Source organism: Anastrepha ludens, chromosome 2 (genome assembly GCF_028408465.1).
Source record: "Anastrepha ludens isolate Willacy chromosome 2, idAnaLude1.1, whole genome shotgun sequence".
NCBI classification, from domain to species: domain Eukaryota; kingdom Metazoa; phylum Arthropoda; class Insecta; order Diptera; family Tephritidae; genus Anastrepha; species Anastrepha ludens.
In genome coordinates, this window is record NC_071498.1 from 21,861,940 (window position 1) to 21,889,725 (window position 27,786).

The 27,786-nt window shown below is 35.7% G+C and overlaps 2 protein-coding genes across 12 annotated transcripts in view; both read right to left on the reverse strand.

Annotated features, from left to right (window-relative positions):
• LOC128864718 (F-BAR domain only protein 2) overlaps nt 1-18,538 on the reverse strand; it is a 39,809-nt gene extending 21,271 nt beyond the window's left edge. For 3 of the 10 annotated variants that reach the window (XM_054104511.1, XM_054104486.1, XM_054104501.1), the window contains exon 1: nt 18,364-18,523. Coding sequence is in view for 3 of the 10 variants with exons in the window: in XM_054104472.1 (XP_053960447.1) it covers nt 5,126-9,089; nt 17,539-17,609 (4,035 nt within the window). In the remaining 7 variants the exon portion in view is untranslated. Of the gene's footprint in view, nt 1-4,985; nt 9,090-17,287; nt 17,474-17,538; nt 17,730-18,363 lie in introns of those variants that run through there. The other 7 variants (XM_054104476.1, XM_054104481.1, XM_054104472.1 and 4 more) reach the window with 7 other exon arrangements.
• Nucleotides 18,539-19,693: 1,155 nt separating this feature from the next.
• LOC128864766 (ras-like protein 1) lies at nt 19,694-25,219 on the reverse strand. Of its 2 annotated transcripts, none has more exons than XM_054104527.1 (5): nt 25,046-25,219; nt 23,961-24,392; nt 23,654-23,794; nt 23,480-23,595; nt 19,694-22,259 (listed from the first exon to the last, which is right to left on the reverse strand). In XM_054104527.1, the coding sequence occupies exons 2-5, from the start codon at nt 24,097-24,099 to the stop codon at nt 22,083-22,085; spliced, it is 573 nt and encodes a 190-aa protein (XP_053960502.1). In that variant the 5' UTR covers nt 24,100-24,392; nt 25,046-25,219; the 3' UTR covers nt 19,694-22,082. The 2 variants fall into 2 exon arrangements, with proteins under 2 accessions (XP_053960502.1, XP_053960509.1); XM_054104534.1 differs by lacking the exon at nt 25,046-25,219 and adding an exon at nt 24,722-24,944.
• Nucleotides 25,220-27,786: the final 2,567 nt, after the last annotated feature.

A 27,786-nucleotide genomic window follows, 5' to 3' on the forward strand; every position in this document is an offset into this window, starting at 1 on the left:
TTTCTCGAAACTACTTTTCCGGCACTCATAGTTTTTTAAATTTTTTATGTGGTTTTTTTTTAATATTCGAAAGTATTTTCTTTATAGTCTGTCGAGCCGGCTTTTTGATATTTTTATTAAAAAAATTTTATAAACATAATAAAAATGTGACATTTATGACGTAAAACGCATATTTTTTTTTTTAAATACCGTAAATTGCAAAATTTTTCGACTACAACTTTATTCTACGAGATTTGAGAAATAATGCAGACCGTGGAGCAACTTTTTTTTTCCATTGTACTTTTATATACTAATTTTTATAAAGAAAAATTAAAATAAATCTTTTTATAAAGTTTAAGTACTAATAAACAATGTATAAAATTTTTTTATAATATATTTACTTCTATTTTTATCCCTTTTAAAAACAGTTTTTATTTCAGCGCATTTTTGTCGCTGCTGGACGCATGTAACCCCTTTAACACTAAAGCTGGGTTAAAAATACTGCGTCGAAAAAATGACCCTAAATATATACAGCTGTGAAGCCTATAAATCATATAAAAGAAAATTTCATTTTCAAATATCTATGAAGGGTTAAGGGATTCGAGATGTGTAGAGTTTATTTGAATAAATCTGGCGACTCCGTAAATAACCGTTCTTTATTGGCGTCGTTTTAAGTGAAACATTGAAATGGCAGTACCTTGAATTTTTTAAGGTTATACAAAGAATATTGATCAAATTTTGCACAGATTTAGACCAAGGATGATAGATATCAGGTTTGCTCGTTAGATGTGGCGAAAAAAAATTTTGAGGCGAACTTTGGATTCTAGGTATGTTATTCGTTTTGTGTTTCACTAAAGCTAAATTTTGTGAAACACAAAATGAATGACGTCGGAATATCTGTCAAATTCGCTCAGAGCAGAATAACGGTCTACTGTGAAGCCTATAAATCAATCTGTAGTACACCTCTAAAAATCTTTTCACCATGGATTTAGACGAAAGTTCGTTTTTTATTATTTATTTCCATTTTTTTTTTTAATTTTAGTGAGTGCCATGCATACATTTCTTATGTTTTGACTATATTGAGTCGAGCGAAGCACCACAGAACAACCGGAGCAGATTCTGAAATTGATGAAAGATAGAAGATCTTACACAAAAATACAAAATATTATTTCATTTTCAGCAAAAATAATTTCAAATGTAATCAAATTTGTGAAAAAGCCCGGAAAAAAGAGGAGGAAATCGAAAAAGCTTCCTACAAGACGATCGCAGAATTGTAAGGTCCCCCAAAGATAATCCCATGAAGTCAGCGACACAAATTAAAAAAAAAAAAATTGAATGTTTCTGACATGACAGTACATAGAATACTACGGAAAGCTGGATTAGCCGCTCGCAGCCCACGGAAAATCCACTCCTGAAACCAAAACATAAGGGAAAACGTTTGGAATTTGCGAGAAAACATGCTAGCTGGACAGCTGACATGTGGCGTGATATTTTATGGACTGACGAGTATAAAATAAGTTTGTATGGCTTCACGAGTTCACGATAATATGGAATATGTATGCCCACCTCCGAAAATTAGCCCCAATACCTCTAAAACCATTAAAAGTGGGGCTCAAGAATAGTGGTATGGGGATGTTTATCATATTATGACACAGATCTCATTCACAAAATTGGAAAATCCAACTAAATATTAATTAGAAATCATTGCAGTTTTTCTTTAATTTTCTATAAACTTGGTCGGAATGCGTTACTTACATGGCCCCTGCCATTTTTAATGTGAAGCTTGAATTTCTATCTTTGGATAATACAAAATTTTGTTTGTCGTTCTAGACTTGATTTATAATGTATTCAGTTAAAGAATAGAATATTTCAAAACATTTCAAAATAAAAATAATCAGATCATGGATTAACCATTTTTAGATTTTTGTATTCTTTTTTTGGTAATGCTATTTTCATGTTCGCCACTGTGCCTCATGTGGTAAGAACTACAAAGGCAGATCTGCGATGACTTTGCCACCGAAGGAAACCAGCAAAATCCTTAGAATTGCATCAAATTTCGCCCTTCGAACAGCAAAAATTAAAGAAATAGCAAACGTTGCAGCCTGCAAATCCATCGTTCAAAGGGCTATTCTGAGAGCGCCACATCTGAAGCATTCAAAATTACAAAAAAAAATCGAAAAGAAGTTCAATCTGGATGACATTCCATGATTTAAGAAACGAGGAAGGGTACTTGAGTCGACATGGCAGCCGCGAAGGTGGTGTTATGATGCATGATGAAAAGATTTTTAGAGGTGTGCTGTGTAGCAAACCGTTATTCGGCTCTGTGCGAATTTGATGGGGTTGATGTCACTTGAGCCGCGAAGCGGTTTGTTTACGAAAGAACTGAGATTGTGTTAGTGTTATACGAATCAACCAATGACAACACTTCGTTGCCATCTGAACAACGGCTGATTGGACGAATGTGTGAATGCATGTGAAATGATTGTGCAAAATCTCTCAAGTGGCGTGCAGCCAAAGTTCCCCTCACAATTTTTTTTTTCACCATAGCTAAATAGCAAACCTGACAATCTACATCTTTCGATGTTATGATATATGATATTGTCACACACACTTCTTTACTCATTCTCTCCTTACCTCTCGTACTTATATTCTCACATCTCTTCTTCACGTTTCTTAATTTGCTCCCTTATTAACTGATCTTTAACTTTATCTAAACCAATCTCTTCTTACGTAACAACAACAACATTTTACACTCTCTCCCACCATTAGTTTTAAGCTCTTCCTTGTTAACTTAGTTGTAAGAATTGTGCAATATTTGAATAAATGTATAAAGTTGACGTCAAAAGGAACGGATCATTATTATATGTTACGATACTATGACCCGTTCGAATTGAAAATTGTTTACTACAAAATGATGGAAACAGCTGATTAATGCCAAATGAACCAATAAATCAAGCACAGTTTCACAGCTACTGCATTTTTACTACTGCGAAATACAGTTAGATGAAATATTTTGATGCTCATTTGAAATCGACGGAAAGTACATAGAGAGAGAGAGAGTTGGCAAGTTTAAATAGCTAGGCCTATGTATCGGTAATAATACTGGCATATTGGTAGCAATTGCGAATCACAAACTGGAAAGACGTAGTTGAGGATTAATCGAAGTGAAGAACTGTAGTTGCAGAAGCAATTGTCTGCACAAGACTGTCTTGCTATGATGATGATCATCATGATTCACCTTCGCCTATCTAAGCCAAATATTTCGTAAATGGCTCTTCAAAAAACTATTTAGTCTTAATTAAGAGAATGGATGATCAGCCTGGAACATGCGCTCCCATCTGAGTAATTCTTTTTTCTGCCTCCAGCTTTCAGGTTTCTGGTAATTGACTTTGACACCATCACGGTATCAGCAGTATCCCTTGCAATGGCACTCTCTCTGCGCATGATACAACAAAGAGGGCAGGGCAGATAGTTCGATACATTGCTATATTTTTTGTTAAAAAATCAAACGTTCCGAGAGGCGTAAACATTTGCTTGGTGCATTTTTTGGTAGAGCGGAGATTTTATATTTAATGATAATTAAGCTTCTCTTGCACACAGTAGTATTTATTTTGTTAATATTGTACTATTGGGTTGTTCGGAAAGTAATTTCGTTTTTTTCCCGACAGAGGATTTTATTGTATTTTTTCACATTTCTCAATTAAGTCGCATTGCCATTTTATGTTTTGACAGCTGATATAGCAAGGCTTGTGTGTGAATAAATTCAATTGACTCTACGCAGTAATTTTTGGTTGGTGCCCTTTTAAATATGGAGAGCAATAAGCAGCATTTTCGTCATATTTTACTTCTTTACAATAGAAAAGGTAAAAATGCTGATCAAGCCAGAAATAAATTAATCGATGTGTATGGAGAAGATGTGTTGACAATACGCCAGTGCCAGAACTGGTTTGCAAAATTTCGATCCGCCAATTTTGATGTCGAAGACGCGATAAAGGCATTAGTTGATAACAACACGTGAGATCGGTGGGAGGTGAAATTCATCGAATTCAACTGTTTATGACCACATGAAAGGCCTGGGTTTAACATCGAAGCTCGGTATATGGGTTCCATTTGTCCTGACGGAGAAAAATTTGTGTCGTCGCGTTGACGTCTGTGCTTCACTCCTCAAACGTCACGAAAATGATCCATTTTTGAAGCGCATCATTACTGGGGACGAAAAATGGGTTGTCTATAACAATGTCAAACGCAAGAGATCATGAAGCAGAAAGATGAACCGGCTGAAAGGGTTTCAAAAGCCGATATCCATCAAATAAAGGTGATGCTGTCTGTTTGATGGAATTTTAAAGGAGTCACTTTTTGGTACCTACTTTTACCGGATAACACAACAATTAATTCGGAAGTCTACTGTCATCAGCTGGGCAAACTGAATGATGCACATCAACAGAAAAGGCCAGAATTAATAAACAGAAAAGGTGTAGTGTTCCACCAAGATAATGCGAGACCTCATACTAGTTTGGTCACTCGCCAAAAGCTTTTACAGCTTGGATGGGATGTACTGCCACACCCACCATATTATCCAGACCTGGCTCTTTCGGATTATTATTTATTCCAGTCACTGCAAAATTTTTTGGACCTTTACTTCAAATGAACACGTCAAACATCACCTGGATCAGTTTTTTTCCAGCAAAGGCCAAACATTTTATTAGCGTCGAATCATGCTACTACCAGAAAGATGGCAAAAGGTGTTGGATCAGAATGGCCAATATATAATATAATTTAATTAAATATAATATTTATTCATTATACGAAGATCGTCTTTCATTTTTTCCACAAAAAACGAAATTACTTTCCGAACAACCCAATATTTATTTAAATTGACGCTTACTTAGGGTCTGGAACTTAACCATCAAATTCCTTAACAATACTAGGTATTCATTCCGAGTACAATAACCGCTTTTTCGCCCCATCAGAGCCCAGCCAATAAAGAAAAACACATTTCACAAAAATTACAGATAATTATATTTTTATTACGAAACATAAACTTACCAAACTACGATATTATAATGCACTTTCATAAATTTTGAGATGGTAAATATGTGGAATAAAAAATGTTATTGAAAAAAATGGGTGCCGTGATAAAATTACTTTACTTGTCCTTAATTACACCTCCGCCGGTAAGTTTAGCTGCAAGTTCTGTTGCTTCAATGAGACTCATTTGCGCCTTTGCATTCTGTTCCTCTACTTTAGCTAACTCTTCGTCGAGTCGCTGGTCCAGCTCGCTCACCAGTATATGGCAACAATCTTTGATGGCATGATAAATTATGTTCTTAATCTGCAATTTGTCTTCGTGATTTGTGTGGGAGTGCGACAAATGCCGAAACTCATGCGTCAAATGATAGCAATGCGTGATATTCTCTGGTGAGACGAAGTCCTCTGCCACTTTGATGCAGTTATGTAGATTTTGTACTTGATGTGGCGCACCTGCGGGAATGAAAACTGCATCACCAAGACACTGTACAATGGGATAACCCTCGACACCGTATTCCTTGAAGAGCCGTGCACGCAATTTATCATCCAAATACCAATTCTGATCGTGTATGGGATCGTGATCGGGTTCCAAACGAAAGCCTTTTTCGATAGTTACACGATTAAGCAAGTCGCGGATTTTATCAGCGTCACGTGCAGGAAAGATGTGCCACAAGGCGCCTGGAAGAACGTTAGGCGATTGACAGCGTGCGCGTGTCAGATAATCGCAACCACCCAAGGCGATTGCTCTTTGTGTGGCCACTAATTGTGGTTTGCTGTCTGCATCTTGTGGTACGCCCACATAAACCATAATATTGACAGCATCCGAGATGTCCAAGTGTAGATTTGTGGTGCCCTTGTCAGGATGTAGTGCAGAGCCATAGGCGTTGTACATCTTTGGACCCAAGTCAGGTGGCACAAACATCTTCGGCAAAGAGCTGGCAATATTTAGATTACCTGTACGCAACGTGTACTCTGGCATGGGCAAACCGGTCATAAGATCAGCAAAACGCGTTGGTAAGATTTCAGCAAAATCGTCGCCTGGCGGCCAATCCTTCAACTTCAACAACATCGGTTTGCCATATGCGTCAAGCAATCGCTTCTTAATGCATTGGAATCCCTCCCAAAAATAGCGCATCGGTTGATTTGGCACTAGATTACCATTCAAACAGTTTATCAAGTCGTTCGGCTTGTCACCAAAATCATTGCAGAAAGCTTCTGGGCGCCACAAATCGAGGTTCAGCGAACGCGCCACCTCCGAGATCACTACTGGTTGTCCGCATTTCCATACCTCCTGAAAGAGTATGCGATTGTCAGGATGCATTGCGTTAGTGAGTCGTAACAACTTGCCATCACATAGCCATTCGTGTGGTACACCGGGAGCCAACAAGGTCGAATATGTTAGTGTCATTGCGCGCGGCGGTAAAAAGCGACGCAGACCGGCCAAACCTTTGCGTAAAAAGTTAATGTGTTTGAAGTTGTCAAAAGCTGTTGTGATTGGATCCTTTCCCAGTGTCTCCTTGGTCCATACGCGCCCGGGCACATAATCGATACCTCTGGCACGCGCGAATTCCAACTTCTTGGCGTGCAGCTCCTCCATGCGTGCCTGTTTGCGCAAAGTTTCTTCAGTAGCCAGTGATGAAGCGCTCGTTTGCTGTTTTAATTGTGACTCCTTGATCATGTCTTGTATTAAAGTTCCCAATTCCGTGTCCGGCGGTAGATCCTGTTTACTTAACAAGCAGCCGCACATCTGCGGCACTTGCCACATAGCGCGTATATCGTGCAACAGTCGACCCAACACATTCAGTGCGTCGCCAGCAATAATCTGCGTCAGCATGAGCTCACGTAGCTCGTGTTTTTGATGGGAGGGTGTGGTGGCGGTACACAGCATCCAGTGAAACTCGTCGTGGCCACGTTGCGTTTTATCGCCCGTACGCCTCTTGCGACAGCTACGCTGTTCTTTGCGATCTTTGAAACAATCGAGGCACACACCAAATCCACACTTATCGCATGTCCAGTGAAAATTAAAAAGTGTTGTGTCGCAGACATCACAAATTTCTCGCAAACCCTGCACCACCTTTTTCCAAGCGATAACTGTATTGGGGTTTTCATGTAAACGCAAAGCCTCGGCTTCTTGCTGCCATAAGTAACAGAACTGATCGCCTGCATGCAACAGAATATAGCGCGCAACTTGAATGTCCATCCAACCTGCAGTAGGTTCACTCAGCTTGTCCGGTTGCCAAATCCGCAAGTCATCAGGCGTGGGATCCTTATAGGGGTTGGGGAAACCGGCCACAAGCAATTCACCCACCTCATTATACTGTAAACGACGAAATTCATAAAAACGACAGTAGACATCTGAAACTCCCTGGGTATTGCGCCGTCGGCACTCGCGGCACCTGGGTATGGGTTGGCTTCTGGCAGCATTGTCATTGGAGTCTACCTCGCTGCTGCTAGCGCTGACTGAGTTCCGCTGCAACTTGAAACAGGGTAAGTGTTGCAAAAATGTCGCACGTGAAGCGCGCAATTCACGATCGCGTTCTTCCTCTTCGGCAGTGAGTTCTTCTGGCGGCAAATTATGATCAGGCTCGCCTGTGATGGAATGATTACTGCTCTCATCGGGCGGAATTGAAGTAGATGGTGCAGTTGTTGAAGTGGTGGTAACTGCTGTCGATGTTGCTGCTACTTCTATTGATGTCGTTGGCATCGTAATTGCGTCAGTTGTAACGCCAGGAGATATGTCAGTAGCGGTGACATTCTTATTTTCGTCGCCAGTGTTTGAATTGGTAGATTCTTTATGGTTAACAGATTCAGTGGATGGTACAGATTTAGGACTAGCTGGTGCCGACGGCACTGGTACTGCGCAGGCTGCCGCTCCTATATTCCCTTCCGTTTCCGCATCAGTGTGTGCCTTCAGTATTTCGACGGCGTTATTTGAATTCGGCAATTCTTCTTCACGGGTCACATTCTCAGATGCTGTTGCAATCTCCGTAGCAGTGATGGTACTCATTTCGACGTCGGTGGTTAAATTCGTCGGATCTTCACTATTAACATTCTCGATGGATGGTAAAGATTCAGCGCACGCTGGCGTCGACGCCGTAGTTACCACGGTTACTGTCTCCTCTGCACTCCCTTCGTCAACTTTGTTTTTTGTTTCAATTTTCTTTTCAGTTTCTTCTTCCCCTTTCTCTTCCACAACTACTTTCTTCTTTTCAATAATTTCCTCGTTTTCACTAGTCGGAACATCGCATACTTTCTTCTTTTCAATAATTCCCTCGTTCTCATTAGTCGTAACATCGCATTTGTGCTCTATATTTCTTTGCAATTGCTTATTTATAGTCTCGATTCTGAGCAGCTTATCTTCCTGACATTTCAATCGATTTAATTCGATAATCGTTTGCTCCTTAAGCTTGCGTATACGCTCTAACTCTGCTAGTGCTTCTTTATCGTCGACCACCTTATTGGCGATATGAATTTCAATAATCGACTTTCGTTCGGTGGGAATTTCCAACTTTGGCTTCTTAGCAGCGATCGGGCAGTCGTCTGTATTCAGCTTAACATCTTCGGAACTTTTGTTCTCACAAATTGTAGTTTCTGTTTTAATTTGCTCAGTGCATGTTTCATTAACCTCCTGCTTCTCCACCTTTTTCTCCTTCTCCTCGTTCCCACACTCTGTTGAGCTAATTTTTACTTCCTTAACCTCCAGCATATCTGTCGATTCCATTGCTTTCACATCGCCATTAGCAGGCGTGTCAATAGATATGCTCGGACATGAATTTTCTAAGTCCAGTTCTACATCAGCTGAGTTTTTACTTTCTTCTACAGCATCCACATTTTCTGACATTTTTGATGGTTCTTCTTGTATTGCTGAATCAGTGTCAGGACTTTCTTTGGCTGCTGGCGCTTTCGCATCGTCTTCTTCTTTATTTTCTTCGATGTTATCATTACTTTTCGACAATGCATCTTTTAATTCCTGTTCGATCTCGTCTTTCATATCGGGCATTTCACGCAGCAGCTCCTCTGCCAAACTGCGGCAAGTATCCTCTGCTTCCAGATCTTTGTCATTTTCTTCAGACATTTTTTTTCTACGTACATGGTTTGCGGTTCGGCCAGTGAGGAAGCGAAAAAAGATAAAGAAAAATGAAGAGAAAATAGCCATGTTAATCTCCACTGCTCAAACGTGCACATATCGCTATGTATCAAATGCGGTCGTATGCGGGTAATGCTTGGGCGGAAGTGAGTACTCAGTAATCGGTGCCAGCTTTGTAAATTGTTTTTAACGCAGTTTTCACAACTATATTTCTTTCTTATTCTTATGCTAAAGTGTAAATTAATATTTTTTGTAACATAAATATTGTGCCAATTTGAAATATGAAACGGATGAAAGGTAATGTGGCTGGCAGTTAAACCGTATCTTTAAATATTACCTACTAACTGTAATTTATTGCGAAATCTTGCAAGACAGTTTTTCGTATATACGAATTTTATTTTTGACAACCAAACGGCAAGAAATGTTGAAAAATGTATATTGGATGTAAAGGATGGACTCTCTCACACCAGACGGTAAAAAATCTACTGGGGGAGTCTTATCGGATTTGACCAAGATCGTTTTTGCGAATATAGACGGGCACAACAAAAGAATCTAGATAGTCATAAAGCAAGCAAAATATATATTTATACATAAAAAGCGACTGCTAAAAGTATTAAACGATTTTAAGTTTCAATTTCTGGACATAAACGGGCTTTGCCCACTCACTACCACCACATTACCTGCACTTACCGTATTTACTTTAAAATTATTCTAAAATCAACAGGTGTCTAAATCTATGAAAACCATAACGCAAAGAAATGAAAATAAACGATAAAAATGTATGCGAAAAGAAATGCATCGCTGCAACTTCGATCGAAGCGATCAACTTTTGAACGAGACTTGCCACCGACGTATGAGGCCAAAGATAAAAAAATTGACTCGGGGAAAATATTTGCCAAATTTCAATCAGCTAAATTGTAGCCTTAGAGATATTTTCGACACTAATGCGGTTTTGGGCCGTCTCCGACCGACAGATAATTTTAATAAGTAAAATTTGCAAAGCAGAAATACACTCTAGAGGGATACCCATTATTATTGGATATGGGAATAAGTTTTCGCCCTCGTAAAGGAGATGGCGCAGCTGATACTATTTTTGTGTTCGCTCTAATAATATACTGGTGATTTGAAGGTGTATATGTGAAGTCTCGATCGTAGTAATTGACATTCGTTTGAGGTGTAAATATCCTTTTTTATCTGACATCACAAATGTCTACGTTCGTCCCAAAATAAAACAGCATTTGCGGGAAGTCATGCTTCACTATTACCTTTTAAGGAAAAGAGCAGCTGGAACGTGACGTATATTAACCAATATTTACGGTAATCACGCTCCATCAAGTACAACTTGTAAAGAGTAGTTTCGACGTTTCCAAAGTGGCAATTTGGAATGGTCCAGAAAGCAAGTAACTGGGTGCTACATCAATTGAAGTAAAGGGATATTGGGAGACGTTTGGTGGCGTGGGAGATGCTTCTTGAACGACAGAAAAGAAAAGGTTTTCTGCATCGCACCGTCACTGGCGATGAAAAATGGATATCTTATGATAACCCTATGCATCGAAAATGTTGGAGCCTACCAGGTGTAAACCTGGTTCGACAGCGAAAAAAAAAATTCATATTCATATTGTCAGCTATTTTGAACTTCTTAAACCATCTGAAACCATGACTGGCGATCGTTACCGACTGCAGCTAATAAGTTTGAATCGAGCTCTTTAAGAAAAGCGGCCGAAATGAGACGGTAGACATGACAAACTGATTTTGCCGCATGACAACGCCAGGCCACACGTTGCTAAATCGGTTCAGACATATTTAGAGGGTCTGACTTGGGAAATCTCGCCGCACCCGCCGTATTCCCCAGACATTGCACCTTCGCATTACCATATGTTGCGATCAATGCAGTCAGCCCCTATTGGCGAGTGGTTCACTTCTCACGAAAGAAAGCATCGCAAAATGGCTCAATGAATGGATCAAATCAAAAGAACTCGAATTTTTCGTCAGAAGAATCAGTATGCTGCCTGAAAGATGGAGTAAAGTTGTAGCTTCCAATGGCATTGGTGCATTGTTTAACACGTTGGCTGCCACGTCGCACGTTTTCATGCGACACCTAAATGTTACCCTGAGGCCACGTCTCACATTTGCGTGCGACACCTAAATGTTACCCTGAGGCCACGTCGCACATTTTCATGCGACACGTAAATGTTACCCCGAGGCCACGTCACACATTTTTGTACATTTTAATATAGAATTTTACATAGAATTTGGATTCTCTGGCCTGTGGTGAACATTTTGGTGTATTTCCCATGGCCGTTGTGTATTTTTAATGGTATTTTTTTGGATAATAAAAAAGTTGTAAATTAAAATTTGTCTTTTTATTAATTCTTTTAAAAATTAATTCATTCATGAACAAAACAAATATAAAAATGTATATGTATGTAAATTCAAATGGAAATCAGTAGAAAAACAATAAACTTAAAATTAAAAATTCAATTTTTTAATGGAGATCAGTGCAAAAATTAATTTTTCTGGTGGGAATATTTAGGAAAACATTCTACACATAGTTGCGGTTTATTGTTTGTTTGTGGCCTTTTTATATATTATAAAGGCATTTACGGCAGACGTTCCTAGTAACAGTTCAAAAGGCACTTTGCGGTACCACTTAACACCTCTGTGGTGGCGTAGGCGGTCATTTGATCGGATATATCAACACCTAATTTGGCTTTGTTGTAATCAATAACAGCAAGAGGTTTTTCAAAAGCTCGTTGCCTTCGCTTCCTGGTGAAAAACTAAGTAAAATAAACCAAAAATATCAAATACAACTCAAAAACTACAAAAAATTACTGTCGCACATTTTCGTGCGACGTGGCCCCACGACATGTTTTATGATCTCCCAGGCCATGTCGCACGAAAATGTGCGACACAAAAAAACCATTATAACTGCAAAATTAGCGACCAAAATAAAGTCGCGAGTAGTCAAAACTTATTTTTAAGCACTAAGAAACAAAAAAGAACATAAATAAGTTGTTGGCCTCAGGTGACCGAAATTGTTAAATGACACTGCTACTGAACGATGAAAATTCTAAAAAGGCTTTGGCAGCCAACGTGTTAAGTAATTCGTAACTTTTTTCTAAGAAAGGACGGAAACTTATTCTCATACCCAATAAAAAAACACTTTTCAAACATAGTGACGTTTTAAACCCAGAACAAACTGTTGGCCGTAACGATATTTACAGACGGATTAGAAAACGAAAAAAAAATATTTCGATTGGGGTCAGTGTCGCATATTTTATACCGCACCTACCGCACCCATGTCTTGTACAAATAGTAAAAGTTTGTGTCTATACATAAGAAGACACAATCAACATAGCGCGAGTTACTGAATATAAAGATAAAAACGCATTCTTTCGTTAGTATTCAGATAGGGCTCATTTGGATTCTGCTTTATTACGCAAACGATAATTTTTTACAAACAAATGAGCATCATATAACAAGAAAAAGTAGACAGAAAGGTTTAGGAAAAGCATTCGCCTGAGATAGCATGAGAATGTGGCGTAAACGTTTTTCGTAAGTTGCGAACTACACTGAAACCTCGATACATGGAATTTTTTTAACACAAAAAACTGAAGATTTTAGCGATATTAGTGTATCGCTGAGTTAGCTAAATTATTTACAAAAAAAAAAACAGCGAGTGTGTTCGACCTAGAATAATTGCGGCAGTGTTACTTTTTTTGAGATGGCTTCATATAATATGTACAGAGAGTCAAAAAAGTATTGGCACACTCGAAAAATCAAAGTTCTCAGTACTAAAACTTTTCTTCTTATGAAAGAATAAAAAAATGGAAAACTGTATGTTCTAAATGTATTTATTTATTACGTATCTGAACAAAAAAAAAATTTATTTCGACTTAGGTTTACAAGCTCAATCTTGAACGGTAAAATAAGGCACAAATTCACATCAAAAAAGTATTGGCACAGGTAGCGTAATCAGCTTGCTCAATTGCAGCTGTAATGCGCTAATACTTTGTGGGTCCTCCTTTAGACTGAATAACGGCGTGCAAACGTCTCTTCATACTATTTACCAGATTTGAAGTTTCGGAAGGTGTTATTTTATTCCATTCAGCAATTATTGCCTCTTTTAGAGAATCCTTTGACGTTATGTGGTGAGATCGTATCTCCCGTTCCAGAAGATGCCACACATGCTCGATAGGATTTAAGTCCGGCGATTAGGGGGGTGTTTTAAGCTGTTTGCAATGGTACTCCTGTACAAGATAAGACGAATATTTTGGGTCATTATCTTGTTGAAATTGCCAAATTGTCCCATTAAGGCCCAGTTTTTCGACACTTGGACTTAAATTTTCTTTAAGAATGTCACGATACACATGCTTATCCATTGTCTCATCTATGAACACGAGCTTTCCGACACCAGATGCCACGAAACACCCCCAAACCATCACATTTCCTCCACCGTGTTTAACTGTTTTGAACAGGTTGTTCTCTTAAAGCTCTTTATTTGGCTTTCGCCAAATCTTTTGTGCTCCATCTGACCTAAATAAAATGAATTTTGATTCATCACTAAATATGGTGGTGTTCCAAAAAGCGTTGGGCTTATTGAAATGCTGTTTAGAAAATCCGAGCCTCTTTTTCTTATTTACCTTCGAAATTAAGGGTTTGCGTCGAGGAGCTCAAATCTCCCACCAAGGATAAACTGAGAATGCTCACGGGCATTCTCATAGACCATTGCAGCCTGCGAACGCAACTTCTCAGGAGAACTATAGCGCAGGGATATTTCAGACATCTCGGTAATTTGCAGCCAGAAGAAAGACACATACGCTCAGTCCAACCCAGCTCATAAGGAAACTGGGTCTGGATGAGGTACTGTGATGAGTAGAGGGCACAAAAGACAATGAGTTCGAGGTGCAAACCTCCAATAAATATAAATCTTAAAATATACCTTTTTTGTGAAAGAAATGAAATTTAATATTATCTTTTAATTTTAATTTAAAAGCTAAACCTTTAATGTACATACATAAAAAAATTGTGGAAGATTGTGTGAAAAATTGTGTTTTGTATGGAAGAAAATGCGTGAATAATAAAACTTTTCAAAAATCAACGGTAATGTGCACCCACTTGCAACTTGCGGACTTTGTTGTACAAAATAGAATGGACTAGAGTAAAACTTTATACCAAAAATTATCCTGATAAAAAAGTTTGAAGTTTTAATCAAAATTTCCAAATTTTTTATAATTTTTACACAAAGTTTGATGAAACAATTATATGGTTTTTATTATACTACGAATTAAACTTTTATAAAAAATAATACACTTAATAAACAAAAGTAGTATAAATAAACAAATAAACAAAACTAGCCAAAATATCACACACCTATTTTACTCCATGAATATAAATTACTTAGTAAACATTAAGACAGTTAAAAAATAAATCTGAATCAAACCAGGATTTTTAAAATTTATTACGTCTTCCTTTCTTTGGAAAGTGCTGCTATTAATATGAGCGCAACTTTACAAACTTATTAAAAGTGCTTAATTAAGTTTTCATCATTAGCAACGTAAATTTGCAACAAATAAATTCTGTAGAAAAAAAGTGATGTTGTTAATGGTGTGGTTCCTCTTCAGCAAACAACAGTATTTGTCGAAAAAACTATTCGTAATGGCCTTCATCTGACGTCAACGCAAATGAACAACACAAACCAGCAACGACATCCAATTCAAAAAAAAAATTCTAGTCCAAAAATACGATTGTGCTGCGCAAAATTTCAATCGGATCTCCAGTCTGCCAGCAATGGCGATTAAATGGTCGCTTCCTATTTGCATTACAATTACCTTTGATGGAAGAAACCCTTATGTTCGTTCAGTTAGCGTCCTACACATTCAAATATGTACATATCTACTAAGCTAAAGTCTGTTCTCCCTGCTTCGCAACATGTCATCAGCAGCAACAACGGTCAACATTTTAATCGAGCTGCTGATAATTTTATTTTCGAGTACACCCCATGACAAATTGATACAAATTGAAAAAGTTCAAATGCCAAATGACCTTATTGTATGTTAAATACATTAGTCTGATTGAGCTAAGTGTAAAGTCAAAGTGTTGAGCCACTCCGTAAGGCGTTGGTTCTTGTGGTCGGAGCAAGAAAGAGACGTACAATTAGTTGTTCGCTACCCACAATTTCGCAAACCAAAATTGATTGTATTTAGTAAATAACTGCTGTCAATAACAGCTGAATGTGGGGAAAATGACAATTAGCAGCTATTGTAAAGTATATACTCGTATGTGAAATTCTTGTATGTGTGTACGTTGTTTTTATTTGGCGTTCTTTGATTGTTTTGTTTTGATTTTTGACGATTCGCGTTTCCCGCTTGGGTATGTTGCGAAAGCTATTACCAGTATGCGATAACCAGAATGCCGCAGCGAAAGTAAATTAAAAAATAAAATTATATACATACATTTGTTGATTTTTATTGCATATTAAATATTATTGCATGAAGCTATTTTAAAAAAGATTTGCATGTAAACAAGAAAATCACAAAAAACAAAAAATATAAGAATAAGAAAAATAAATAAAAAAAAAGTGGGAAAAATTCCCGTAATCCCATGCCATGATAGAATATAAATGATATTGTCGTAAAGCTTTCAACTCAGTGCATTTTTAGAATACATGTACATATTTAATTATTGTATATAACGACAACGAAGTATGACTATGTTGATTTTTTTTTTCACCAACACAATCCCGGTTATGTCAGCCAATCAACTGACTTCTTCAAAATCGCTGAGAGCCGATTAACGGTCACATCTCTCCATTGTACACACCGTGATCTGCACAACGAATGATTCGACGAGTGTGTGTAGTTGCCGAGTACCCGTAACGTGGCAGCCAAGGTTACTATAACAATTTTACTTCCGATGGCCAAATATTGTAGCCTATATTTCTTGATATGTAGCATGACATCCCTGACATCCGCCAGGGATAATAGTTTACAAAGTTTGGACCTCTGAAACAAAATTGTGAGAGTAGCTTCTGCTGCCATATCACCAGGGATTCAGCATGAGAAGTATGGCCGCTCATTTCGCACGTATTCACACAGTCGTCCAATCAGTCGTTGTTCAGACGGTAGGACGAAGTAACAGGAGTAATGGCTGAGTTAATTTTTTACGTATATCACCAACACAATCTTAGATTTTCTGAGCTATTTTCATTATGACATCCGCCAAACGCTATCCCGCTCACAGTGAATTTGAAAGAATCAGCTGAGTTTCTGACATAATAATAAGGCATTTTAATTTATTGCTTACAGGCAATTCTTTACTGTAGCGTACTCGCATAAAATGATTGCTGAGGAAAGGCATTACTGGGCGAAATAGTTGTACTACGCCGTTCTCTCTCTTGTTTGCAGAATTGTTACGTCACAACCAAAAATACTCTCACAAATCTTGTAGTCTGTCATCCTTGACAGCTCCAATACGCGTTTTAGAAGACCATCCTATTTTGGCAGAATTAAGTAATATTGCCCAAAGAATACCGATTGAGAAAGCGAGCTGTTGAACTAACTTGATTTCTTGTTTTGTGTGTTTTTCCCCCCAAAAAGAAAGAAACAGATTATAAGACGAAAAACTTGCATATCCAAATAAGCCGAGAGTGCCTTGCCGTTGATCTATGCTAATCAGCACTACTTCAACTTACCTACATAAGTACGAGTATGTATGGATGTATGTATGTATATTAAAAGCTACAAAAAAAAGAGTATGACAAATATGCGACCAATGTGAACGCCCTCAAATTACAAATTCGTACATACATATATGTATACACAAATATATATATACATAGATATGAAAGTACATATAATTGAATCTACAACGCAAGCATGTTAAAGTTCAAACAAGTGGTTTTATAATACAACTCGTGTATATAGTCCTCTAAGTATTATTTATAAATATTTATTATTTCTTTTAGTATCATTTATTTATTTTATTTTATTATTACAGGAACGTAATACCTCGCACATATATGTATGAATATACCCACGAAATTTAATTAGAGAGAGCGTACAACTATTTACTATTTCTGGTGGTTTATACATTAAGTTAAGAAGAAAGTTTAAATATGTAAATCGGTTCAATCAGCAAAATAACTTTGTTCCAGAAATGAACTGAGTATGGGGTTTAAAAAAATACAAGTACCTTTCAATGACCAAATGTTATTGCTGTAATTGGTTACCGTTGCCATGCTATTAAACTGTTCGTTTTAAAGCACTAGCATATAAATAAATTTATTTACTTATTTCCAAGTTTTCCCGGCTCACCCCATTAGACAAACACTTATACACACACAAACTGAAATAAAACTCCCAGGCGTTTTAAAGCTTTGGATTTGCTGTCCTTTTTTATGTAATTTTGTGGTTTCGCTTAGGCACTTTTCCCATCACACTTACGCTATTTTACGAAGGAAGAAAGTGATTTGCAATTCAGCTACAGAAGCACTAATTTGAAAACCAGCATACATTAAGCAAATACCTTCAAGAATTCACAAATTGTCACTTTTGCAAAACCCGTGGCCTTTGAATTTAATCAATTTCTTCCCCACCCTTTTGCTTAATTTTTGATTACTTTTTGTGGCACAAACACGTACTACGGTTTTCAACAGCAAACTGCATCATTGAGCGTACACACATTTTTGTGCTGTAGCGCTGAATGGAAAAAACACTTTATACGATAACATTGAATAACCGAGGGAAAAACGATACGTCCGAAATGAATGTACAAAATCAGTCATTAAGGGACAGAATCAAAATTTTCAAATTACTTCGTTAGCAAATTTTATTAAAAATTTATTTTAAACGAGATTTAATGTACTAAATCAAATAAATGTTCTTGAATTACAAGAACTTAAAAATCGAAGCTCATAAAATTTATCTGAAATGCACACAATACCCATACAATTCTTCCAAAGGCAGAAGATAAAATTTAAAACTTATTGGAGCACAAGGCAACTCTGGTTAAAGGCTTCTTTTCATGTTTTTTCAATTTGCGTGCCTTCTTTCAATTATATCTTTCTCTTAACAATATTATAGTTTCCAATCAATACAAATTTGTTTAAATTACACTTTGCACTCATTGAATACAAACATTTTACTTGTGACTTTCGGATGTGAATACATTTGTCATTACCACAGAAAAAATAAGAACGGTGCGAGTGTCAGCAGATGTGCTTGACTAAACTCAATAACTATGTCTTTTACCGAATGCCTTTTACTTACATTTTATTATCCGCTAATAGTAAACAAGTTCTTTTGACTTTACAAGCTCCTTTTGTAAATTTTAAAACGATTTTACCACATTTCAAGGCGTTTAAATTAAGCACTAGTATTCATTCCGCTTATCGCTTTTAATCTTCTTTCGTTCCTTGCCGTTTTCATATACGTGCACAGAGTTGCCATCACTCCACAATGTTTATGCAATGGTGGCCAATTAATACGAATAGAGTGCTTTGTGCCATTTAATTTTCGAACTATTGGAAATAAACTTTACTCACTTTTGAATCCGTTGATATGTCGTGAGTTGTTTCCCTTTTCAAAATGTTTTTGTGTGGGAAAGGAGAATCCAATTTCATTAATTTCCAAAAACGTGATGTTGTGGCTGCTGTATCAGCAAGAAACACTCGTCAAATTTCAGGCATAGCTCCGGCTGATTGCGAAGGCGTAGACCCAATGGTCCTAGGAATAATAAAAATACTTCCTGTAAGGAATGCTGCTGACCTCATATCAGATCGAATGAAATACGTGCATGTATGGTTGAATTTGATTCAATGGTTATAAAAAGGCATGTACTTGTGATTCCACGTTTATTCTCTAAAATTATAGCAGATTCTCTTCTATCATCCCAAACGTGGGCATAGATCTTTTAACCGATTGAGCTTATTCTTGCAAAGATTTTAATTTTAGCATCTCGTGGAAAATAAAAAATAAATAATTGTCGCGTACCCTTTAGTTAGGTTTTTGGCCCAGCTCTTCCTTCTATTTGTATTGTTGTTACATGTTATTTTTCATGGCAGAAATCCACTCGGAGGTTTGCCATTGCCGAGCCAGGGCGATCGCTATTAGAAAAAACTTGTTCTATCATTTTGCTGTTTCATGCACGAAGATTCGAAGCTACGCGCTCTCGAATGGTAATCAGGCACCAACCATTCGTCTACGGCGGTCGCGGCGGTAGAAAATCGTAATATCAAGTATTTTATTTTTCATAAATCTGTAATAAAAGATATAGTTGACACCAAATCTACTTAACTTATCTCAAATATGAAAAACAGCATCTTATACTGTATGTGTTATTTTATTTATTTATAATTGTCCTTTAATTTACATTTCTTGTTATCATATATCGAAACATATTTTGAAATCAATTGGTTTTTTATTTTTGCATACCATATTTATGGATTAATTTTAATAATAATAATTAAATAATATCGATTACAAAAGTTTTTTATATCCCCAATACTCAAAAAATAAAAAGCAATCCAAAAACTTCTTGACAAAAAAGTTAACTTACATCCGGCGCGCATTTTCACAGAATAATTCAAATTTATTTAAATGTAATATTAAAAAAAAAAATTTTTTTTTGCAAAGATACAATGCACAACGATACAGAAAATTTAGCACATTTTTTTGTTCCTTAAAACAGATATTATATGAAGTTTTGTTTTACTTCAACATTACATTTATTATACTCGAAGTGAAATACATATCTGGATTAGTTTCAGACTTGCGATTTGTAAACAAATACGTATATTAGAAATGATAATAATATTAAGCCAAATATGTAAGTATGTATTTGGTTAAATGAACCAAAAATTACTCTCTGATGTCCAACAAAATGGATTTATTGGAACTAAATACACAATATGAAGCAAATAGACGGTGAATATAGATACGCTTTATGACTGATTTCCATAGAAAGAATCTGTCAAGGCACGAAACTATTTTTAAAACCGACTTTTTCCAATATGAATATGCGCTAAAGAATTCTAATTGAATACTCATTGCTGGCAAAATCAAATCGCTTTATTAATTTAGCTTAGAGTTATAGAATTAGCGAAGTTCGCATTCTTCATTTTTTTTAAAGAGCTACGTAGTTACAATCTCATAAGAATCGGCGATTTTAGCTCTTTTTATAATACAACATTTAAATTAATCAAATAAAGTATGATTTATCGACTATTGTTTCTTTGACTGACAAAATTCGGAAAAATGTTTATACTATTAAATTATTTAATTGAACCGTTTTCATGCACAAGGCAAAACCAACCGTTTAATTTTTTTTAAACTTATGTGGATAATTTGATATATATGGAAAAATGTACATAAGCACATGTGCGCCTACATATGAATAAACTATAAAAAATATAATATGCAGTGACACTCAAATACATCACTTCTTAGACATGGAAACTGCAACTATATAAAAGGTTTAGAACACACATTGAGTGGGTAATCGCTTATGGAAACTTTACACCCTCTTCTGCCGTAATTACTTATTCATTGATAAAAATTCATGTTCCCATGAAAATATTGATTAAAAGTAAATATGAGTAATTTTTTATGATTATAAAAAATGCACACTAATTTTCACTTCAGCACCAAAAAGTAGAAAACCGCCTTTAAAATTCAATTTCAAACACAAAATATGTTGAGAACAAAGTTTACATAGTGTTTGCCTTTTGTGCGTTACAGTTGGTCCACTTATCTTCATACCCTTTTATTTTGTTATAGTTATTTACTTTAAAATATATGTACTTAAACGAATTTATTTCATAATTAACCATATGTTTTATCTATGTGTCAACGAACAATAGATAAAAAGCAGGCACATATACACAAACGACACATAAAAAATATTGAATTGGGGCAAGTGATATTTTTCATATAAAAAATTGATTTACTATATTAAATACAATTGAAACGCGATAACTTGCACGACCATGATTTTAAGTTTTATAACTATAATCAGATACTAAATGATGGGAGTTTTTTTTTGTTTTGTTTTGATAAATCGTTTGAGGCAAATATCACTGCAGCGATAAAGTTTCGTCCACATTACCGAAAAAATTCTTAAAAAATATACAATTACTCAATACATAAAGCGGCACAATATTTAGTACATGACATTGCATAGTTATAGGCGTAAATACCATTTTTTAATATCCTATAGCAATCTATACGTGCATACAACATATAGAAATCACAAATAGTCCGCAATAAAAATAGTAAATAGAATAAACAATTGATCATACTAGGTAAAATTAAAAATTATTTTTAAGCCATGGGTGACAATTTTAAATGAGTAAATGAAAACGTATTAAAAAGCAACGTGCGCAGTACCATAGGGAAAAGATAGTACACATAAATACTTAATATTTTTTCTTTTTTACTTTCGATATCTTATAACTTTCTTTTTGCATTCATTTCCTTTAGCCGGACAGCACTTAACACAATTTCTTAATAAAATCGTAAGTGTTATGATCAATAAATTGATTTCTTTTTTATCAAAATTAGTAAATGTTTCCCATTTTACTTGTTTTATGCCTGGCAAAGGTTTCTTTCTTTAATTGATTATACTTGAATTTGTTAAACTTTCTTTCACTTTTATACACAGTTTCTATGTTTTCCTTTTTATGTTTCTGTGCGCATAATAGTTCGTCTGTGTACGTAAAGTTTGCGTTTCTTATGCGTGTACGTATATTATGTGTTATGCTGGTTTATAGTTGAAAAAATATGTACTTTGTGTTGATTAATTTCCAGTTCTCGGAATAACCACTGTTTTTATTTATTGGCTTCCTATTACAGCCTCCTCATCACAGGCTATCTCACTGATTGAATGTCTGTATGGTTTTTTTTTCGTTGTGCCGTTTGGTTTGTTGTAATAGTCCGGTTGTCCGAATGTGTGGGTTATTCAATCTCTTTTTGCCTTCCTACAGGATCATTTAAAGTAGCTCGCATTTAAATTTATGATGGGGCAGCTTGTGATGTTTGCGACCCTTTTTCCCTCTATGCTCCTTGTCTTTGCGAATCTCACGCACCAATGTATAAAATGCGTCATCTACACCCATTCTTGTCTTCGCAGAAGTCTCAACAAATGGAATGCCGTATTGTTTAGCAACCTGAAAAATAAATAGTGTTTAGATAAAATGCAGTTTGTACAATAAATATTTGCACATGTATGTATATCAGTGAACTTTTGACCAAATAACCAATTTCGTCACACTACTTCATGCCTATGAGACAATGGATTCAGCTTTTATATAGGGTTCCACAAAACTCTTGCAGGAAATTTTCTTTTAAATTAGAAAAAAAAATTTGTAGAGAACCACTTTTTGCTTTTTAGATTAGTTTTCTAAATACATCCCTAACATAAACAATATCGAAACCACTTTTTGAAAACATCTCGTACATTACTTGCCCATCATCTTATTTTCATTTGATTTTTAAATTCGCTTTTTGGATGGAGCTAATTTAAATTTTGAATTCGCTTACACAAATTATATTTTTAAAATAATATAATATACATATTTATATTGAGTATAAAGAAATAGAACGATGTATATCCATTTTTTTTTTTTATAACATTTTTCATACAAATATTTTAATGAACTTGTGTTCACACGTAAACAAAAACACACATTCGCCTGGTCAGAGTACAACAGTTGGAGAAACCAAAACGAAAATTTGACAGCGCTAGCGCAGGGTGGAATAAATGCAACATTATTGCGAGAAAAGAAAATACCCTAGTTTTTTTTGTGTAGCGGCAAACAGGAACACAAAGCATAAACGAAAAATGAGTGCATGTGTGTAGAAACAGTAGGTGTGTAGGGAGGCACTCGTATGCATGCAAGAATGTATGCGCGTTGCTGAAGGAACGATAGACCGCTTTCCATTGGTACATACATGCATATATTCATCGGTATGTCAACGAAGCACGCTTGCTGCTTTTGGACGTTCTTTTTTCATTTTATGCAAAACAAAGTAGTGTTACTAGAACAGATTATTGAATTTGTTTGATCTATACTACTTCGACACTTAATATGAGTTCGTCTTTGTTTAGACTTGAAAGCCATCCCTGGCATAGCTGCCAACAATACACCAAAATTTCAACGCAATCGGTTGAACGGTATAGAAGTGTAAACGAACAAAAATTAACATTTTTTTTAGTTGCTTACATACATATATGTATATACAAATGATAGATTGCAATTTATATACCCGAAAGAAGAAGGGATAGATAGATAAGGTGTAAGTTCACGAAATTTTTTCTGTTGGTATTTTTGAAAAATAAAAAGGACCTCAAATCATTTGAGGACTCCTTATTCAATTGTACACTTACCTCTCTAGCTTGGCCCATATTCACCGCCCAGGCTTGCAGATCACACTTGTTGCCCACCAGCACCATTGGTACCTCCTCGGCGTCTTTCACTCGCTTTATTTGCTCTCGGTATGTGCCTGTCATAAAACAAATAAAAACAATAATTCGCAGATTTTTGGAATGTTTAAAACTCACCAATATCTTCAAAGGATTTTGCACTGTTCACGGCAAATACGAGCAGGAAGCCCTCACCAGTACGCATATATTGGTCACGCATAGCCGAGTATTCTTCTTGGCCAGCTGTGTCCAAAATATCCAATAGACACGTTTCGCCATCTGCAAAGTAGAAATGGTGTTTGGTTGGCTTTAACAAATTGTATAGCATAATAGTTTGACATCAACTTAATATAGTTTCAGGATTTTATTCTTTATTGTTCACAAACGTACTTTAGATTATGTGTAGTTTCGAAATGATAACAAAAAATTGTATTTGCTTACTCACCGATAACTACTTGCTTCCTGTAGGAATCTTCGATCGTAGGGTCGTATTCGTCTACGAAATGATTTTGTATTAATTGGATAGTGAGTGCAGATTTACCAACACCTCCGGCACCCACGACAACCAATTTGTACTCTGTCATTATATTTTGTGTATATTTTCTGCTCCTAATAAATCAGTGATCCTTGTGCTTTGTATTGCTGTCTTATTTATTTATTTACTTAGGGCGGCTTAATGTTTATTTAAGTGTGTATGGGGAATTCCGTTTACTACCTTGCTGATTCTTGCAAGTAACTGGCAGTACTTGCCTTTGTCGATTTTCGTTGCTTTATTAATTTGTTCCCCCTTAAATGCTTTACAATATTTGTGCTTTGCAATCCAGCAGCCAGTGCTCTTTCTAAACTTCGTCGTTCTTGTTTTCCTTAGCAGCAAAAGCTAAAAGAAAATTAATTTAATTGAAAAAGTGTGTAAGGAATAAATAAAAAAAGAGATGTTTATGCAGGTATAAGTTCTTTTAAAATAAATAAAATAAGGTACAACAAGGCTAATACTGCGATTGGGTGGTAGCCGCTTGTTTGTTGTTGTCTTCTTATTGAATTGTTCGGCGCTACGAGTGACTCATGTTGAGTCAATTAAGTCCCAAATTTATATGAAATAAAAACAGTGCTACATACAATATAGTGTATTGCACTTCTCCATCAACTGCACATACGCCCATAAGATATGTCAGTGCAGCGAAAAGTATATACGAAGATGAAACGCACCCGTTATCCCACTCAACTATTTCTCATCTAAGGCGCGCTGATTTCTGATGTGGGATTTTGTAAAGTATGTACTAGAGTTTTTTTTTATCGGTCGGGAAAACAATAGTTGCAGCAACTTTAAAACTTCTGCACTTTAACGCGTAATCTTCATCACCATTTGCTGCACGAATACTACCTGCACCTTTAGATTTTTTTTGCTATAAATCGCAAAAAATCATGTTTCTATTGTTAATCTTTCTATCTGTTCTTGTTCTTCTTCCGACTTTTTATTCACATCATTTGCCCTTATATTAGCTAATATTTCGTAATAGAATGTAAACTCACTATCGTTCCCTTACTGCACCAGCCGCACCTAAGTTATAAAACTAATTTGTTTATGTTTTTCCACAATTTCACAGCAAGATATTCGTTTTCAAAAAATCAACAAGACACTTTCCGCCCCGTTTTTTTCGTTTTAGCTTTTAACACAACTTCGTCGCCATTTTGCCTTTACAGGGCTGCATTAGCTGTGCACTAAACCACACGAATAAGATAATAGGTGCATTCAAGTCACGAAATTGTATAGTAGAATTACTGTAATGGATATTTGAATAGAATCGAATAAATTTGGAATTCGATTGAACTTAAAAATTATATGCTTGAAGTAATCTGAAAATTCTCATGTGTTATCCTTCGAATACACAGGTATAAAGCTAGTGTGTATAAGGATTTTACCTGTAATGTTGTGAAATTAGGACTCTGTCTCTATTAAATTCTTCTCTATTAAATCAATTTTCTCTAGCTTCAGTCCTGGCCCGTTTCATTATTTTTTGTTAAATTTTTACCACAATTTGACAGCAAGATATGAAAAATAACAAGGTTAAAGAGGAAATAAAAGGTACGCTTATATTTTATGTTACGTATAGGGTTATTCAATAGGTGCGCTTCAACTTTTTTCCGATAGGGAGGGCGAACGACGCAATATTTTTTATTTTTCGCTTGTCATTAGTAAACTTCATTAGTATACATTTCATCATGGAACGCTACACACTTGAGCAACGATTGCAAATCGTGCAAATTTTTTATGAAAATAATCGTTCTGTTGCTGCTACTTTAAGAGCATTACGGCCATTTTACGGTCATTTTACGGCCGTCCCGTTTTGGGGTTATGTGAAGTCATTGGTCTACAGTAACAAGCCGGCGACGATTTGTGAGCTCAGAGCCAATATTGAAAGCGAAATTGCTGGAATTTCGGCCGATTTATGCAAAAGAGTGGTCGAAAATTGGGTTTAACGATTGGACTTCGTAAAACGTGCACGCGGTGGTCATGCAAAAAAAATCGAATTTCATACTTAAATGTATATGTTCAAACTCGATAATAAAAAAAAATTAGTTAAAAAAGTCAAACCGTTTGTGTTTTATTCAAAAAAGTTCAAAAGTTGAAGCGCTCTTACTGAAAAACCCCATATAATTTTATTGTATCTCTTTGCTCACATAATTGATTGCCTTTGAATTACATATTTCATTTGCTCTTTGTTCAATAAAATTAAAAACATAATATTTTCAATCCAAAACAAAGTATAGTAGTTAAATTGATAAAAGTCAATTGATAAAAATAAATTAGGTAAACTTTCATACCATTAAACCAAATTAATAGCTGCATATGGAAAGGGAAATACTCATTCATAAATAAATAAATCGTTATACACACAATCTGAAAATAACTACCATTCGTCGAAAATAAAGAAAAATATACATACATTTGATGCTGCGCGCACTTGCCACAGAGAGATTATAACTATACGTCTCACCTATTATAAGAGAATAAAAATGAATGGCTTAGAAATTTTTCATAGTATCGAAAAATGCAAAAGCTAACGTATCGCTGTTTCTGTGCATCTTATAGGACTGACTATTTTTAAATGTGTATTTAATACATTTACTTCTTATTATTTACTTACCTCCAAATGTACATTTATTCATACAAAATACCTTACCTAAATGCAACAAAATGATTTTTTGCATTAAAAATATAAATGCTGAAAGCAACTCTGTCATCTTCGAAAAATTGATTAATTCGAACAACATTTTGAGCGCTTTCGTAATAATCCACGGCTTCCAAGATTGTTATAGAATTTTCGTTAACTTCGCAAATCGAAATGTTTATTTCCTCATTTATAAAAACACTTTATATGTGTCTACAATTTTGTTTTTGAATAACTTCTTTACTTTTTAAAAATGATTTTGAGTGATTGAATTAATTTTGTCCTTTACGAGCTCTTTGCTTTTCTGTTTGTATACTGCAGCTGTTGTTGTGGTTATAGCAGTATAAACAACTCCTATGCAAGCTGGAGTGACAGTCAATGGCCGGATATAAATCTGGGCCGTTTCGATACAGCAGCCTGTTTAGGTCACGAGTATCAAATATGATAGACATAGGAGGTCATTTGCAAAAATTATAAATCTTCCGATAGGGTGATTAATTTTGGGTCACCTTCTATATTGATAGTATAATATATGGAGGGAAAATATATCGTTATATGGCGGACTCTTAGTCAAAACTTTTCAACTTGGTGTACACTTTCTTTTGCCGCTGACATTATATATAAAAAATAGAATGTAAAACAAAAACTCGCATGAATGTTTGTTACATACATATATCCACACACACGAAAATACGCATTTCAAACGTTCAATATTTTGGATCGCAATATGCGTTGAACGAACCGATTGATATCCAAATATCGCAATATATTTTGAACGTCTGAAATGTGCCATACATATAAATGCTGGAAACAGTCACCGACGTAAACTCAGTCCGCTGTCAGCTGTTACGATCAAACTAATGAAAAATTACTTCCTCCCGTATCGCAGTATCGTAGATTTCATTGCAGGATTTTTGAAAATTGCCGTAGAACCCTGTCAGCTGATTACTCTCTCACCACGCAGTGTTGCCAAGCAGTACATTTCGAAATCATTTACAAAGTAAACTTAGAAAAGCTATATATCTTATTAAAATAACTTAAAAACACTGTTGAATAATGTTAATTATAGATAAATGAACTATTTGCATTTGTCGGTTTTTG

Bases quoted from the DNA above. Each gene is read 5' to 3' on its own strand.
- LOC128864766 (XM_054104527.1), bottom strand. From the start codon at position 24,099: ATGACAGAGTACAAATTGGTTGTCGTGGGTGCCGGAGGTGTTGGTAAA. The intron at 23,795-23,960 runs GTGAGTAAGCAA...TCTACTTTGCAG, and splicing joins CAGGAAGCAAGTAGTTATCG to ATGGCGAAACGTGTCTATTG. The intron at 23,596-23,653 runs GTGAGTTTTAAA...GTTTTATGACAG, and splicing joins AAAATCCTTTGAAGATATTG to GCACATACCGAGAGCAAATA.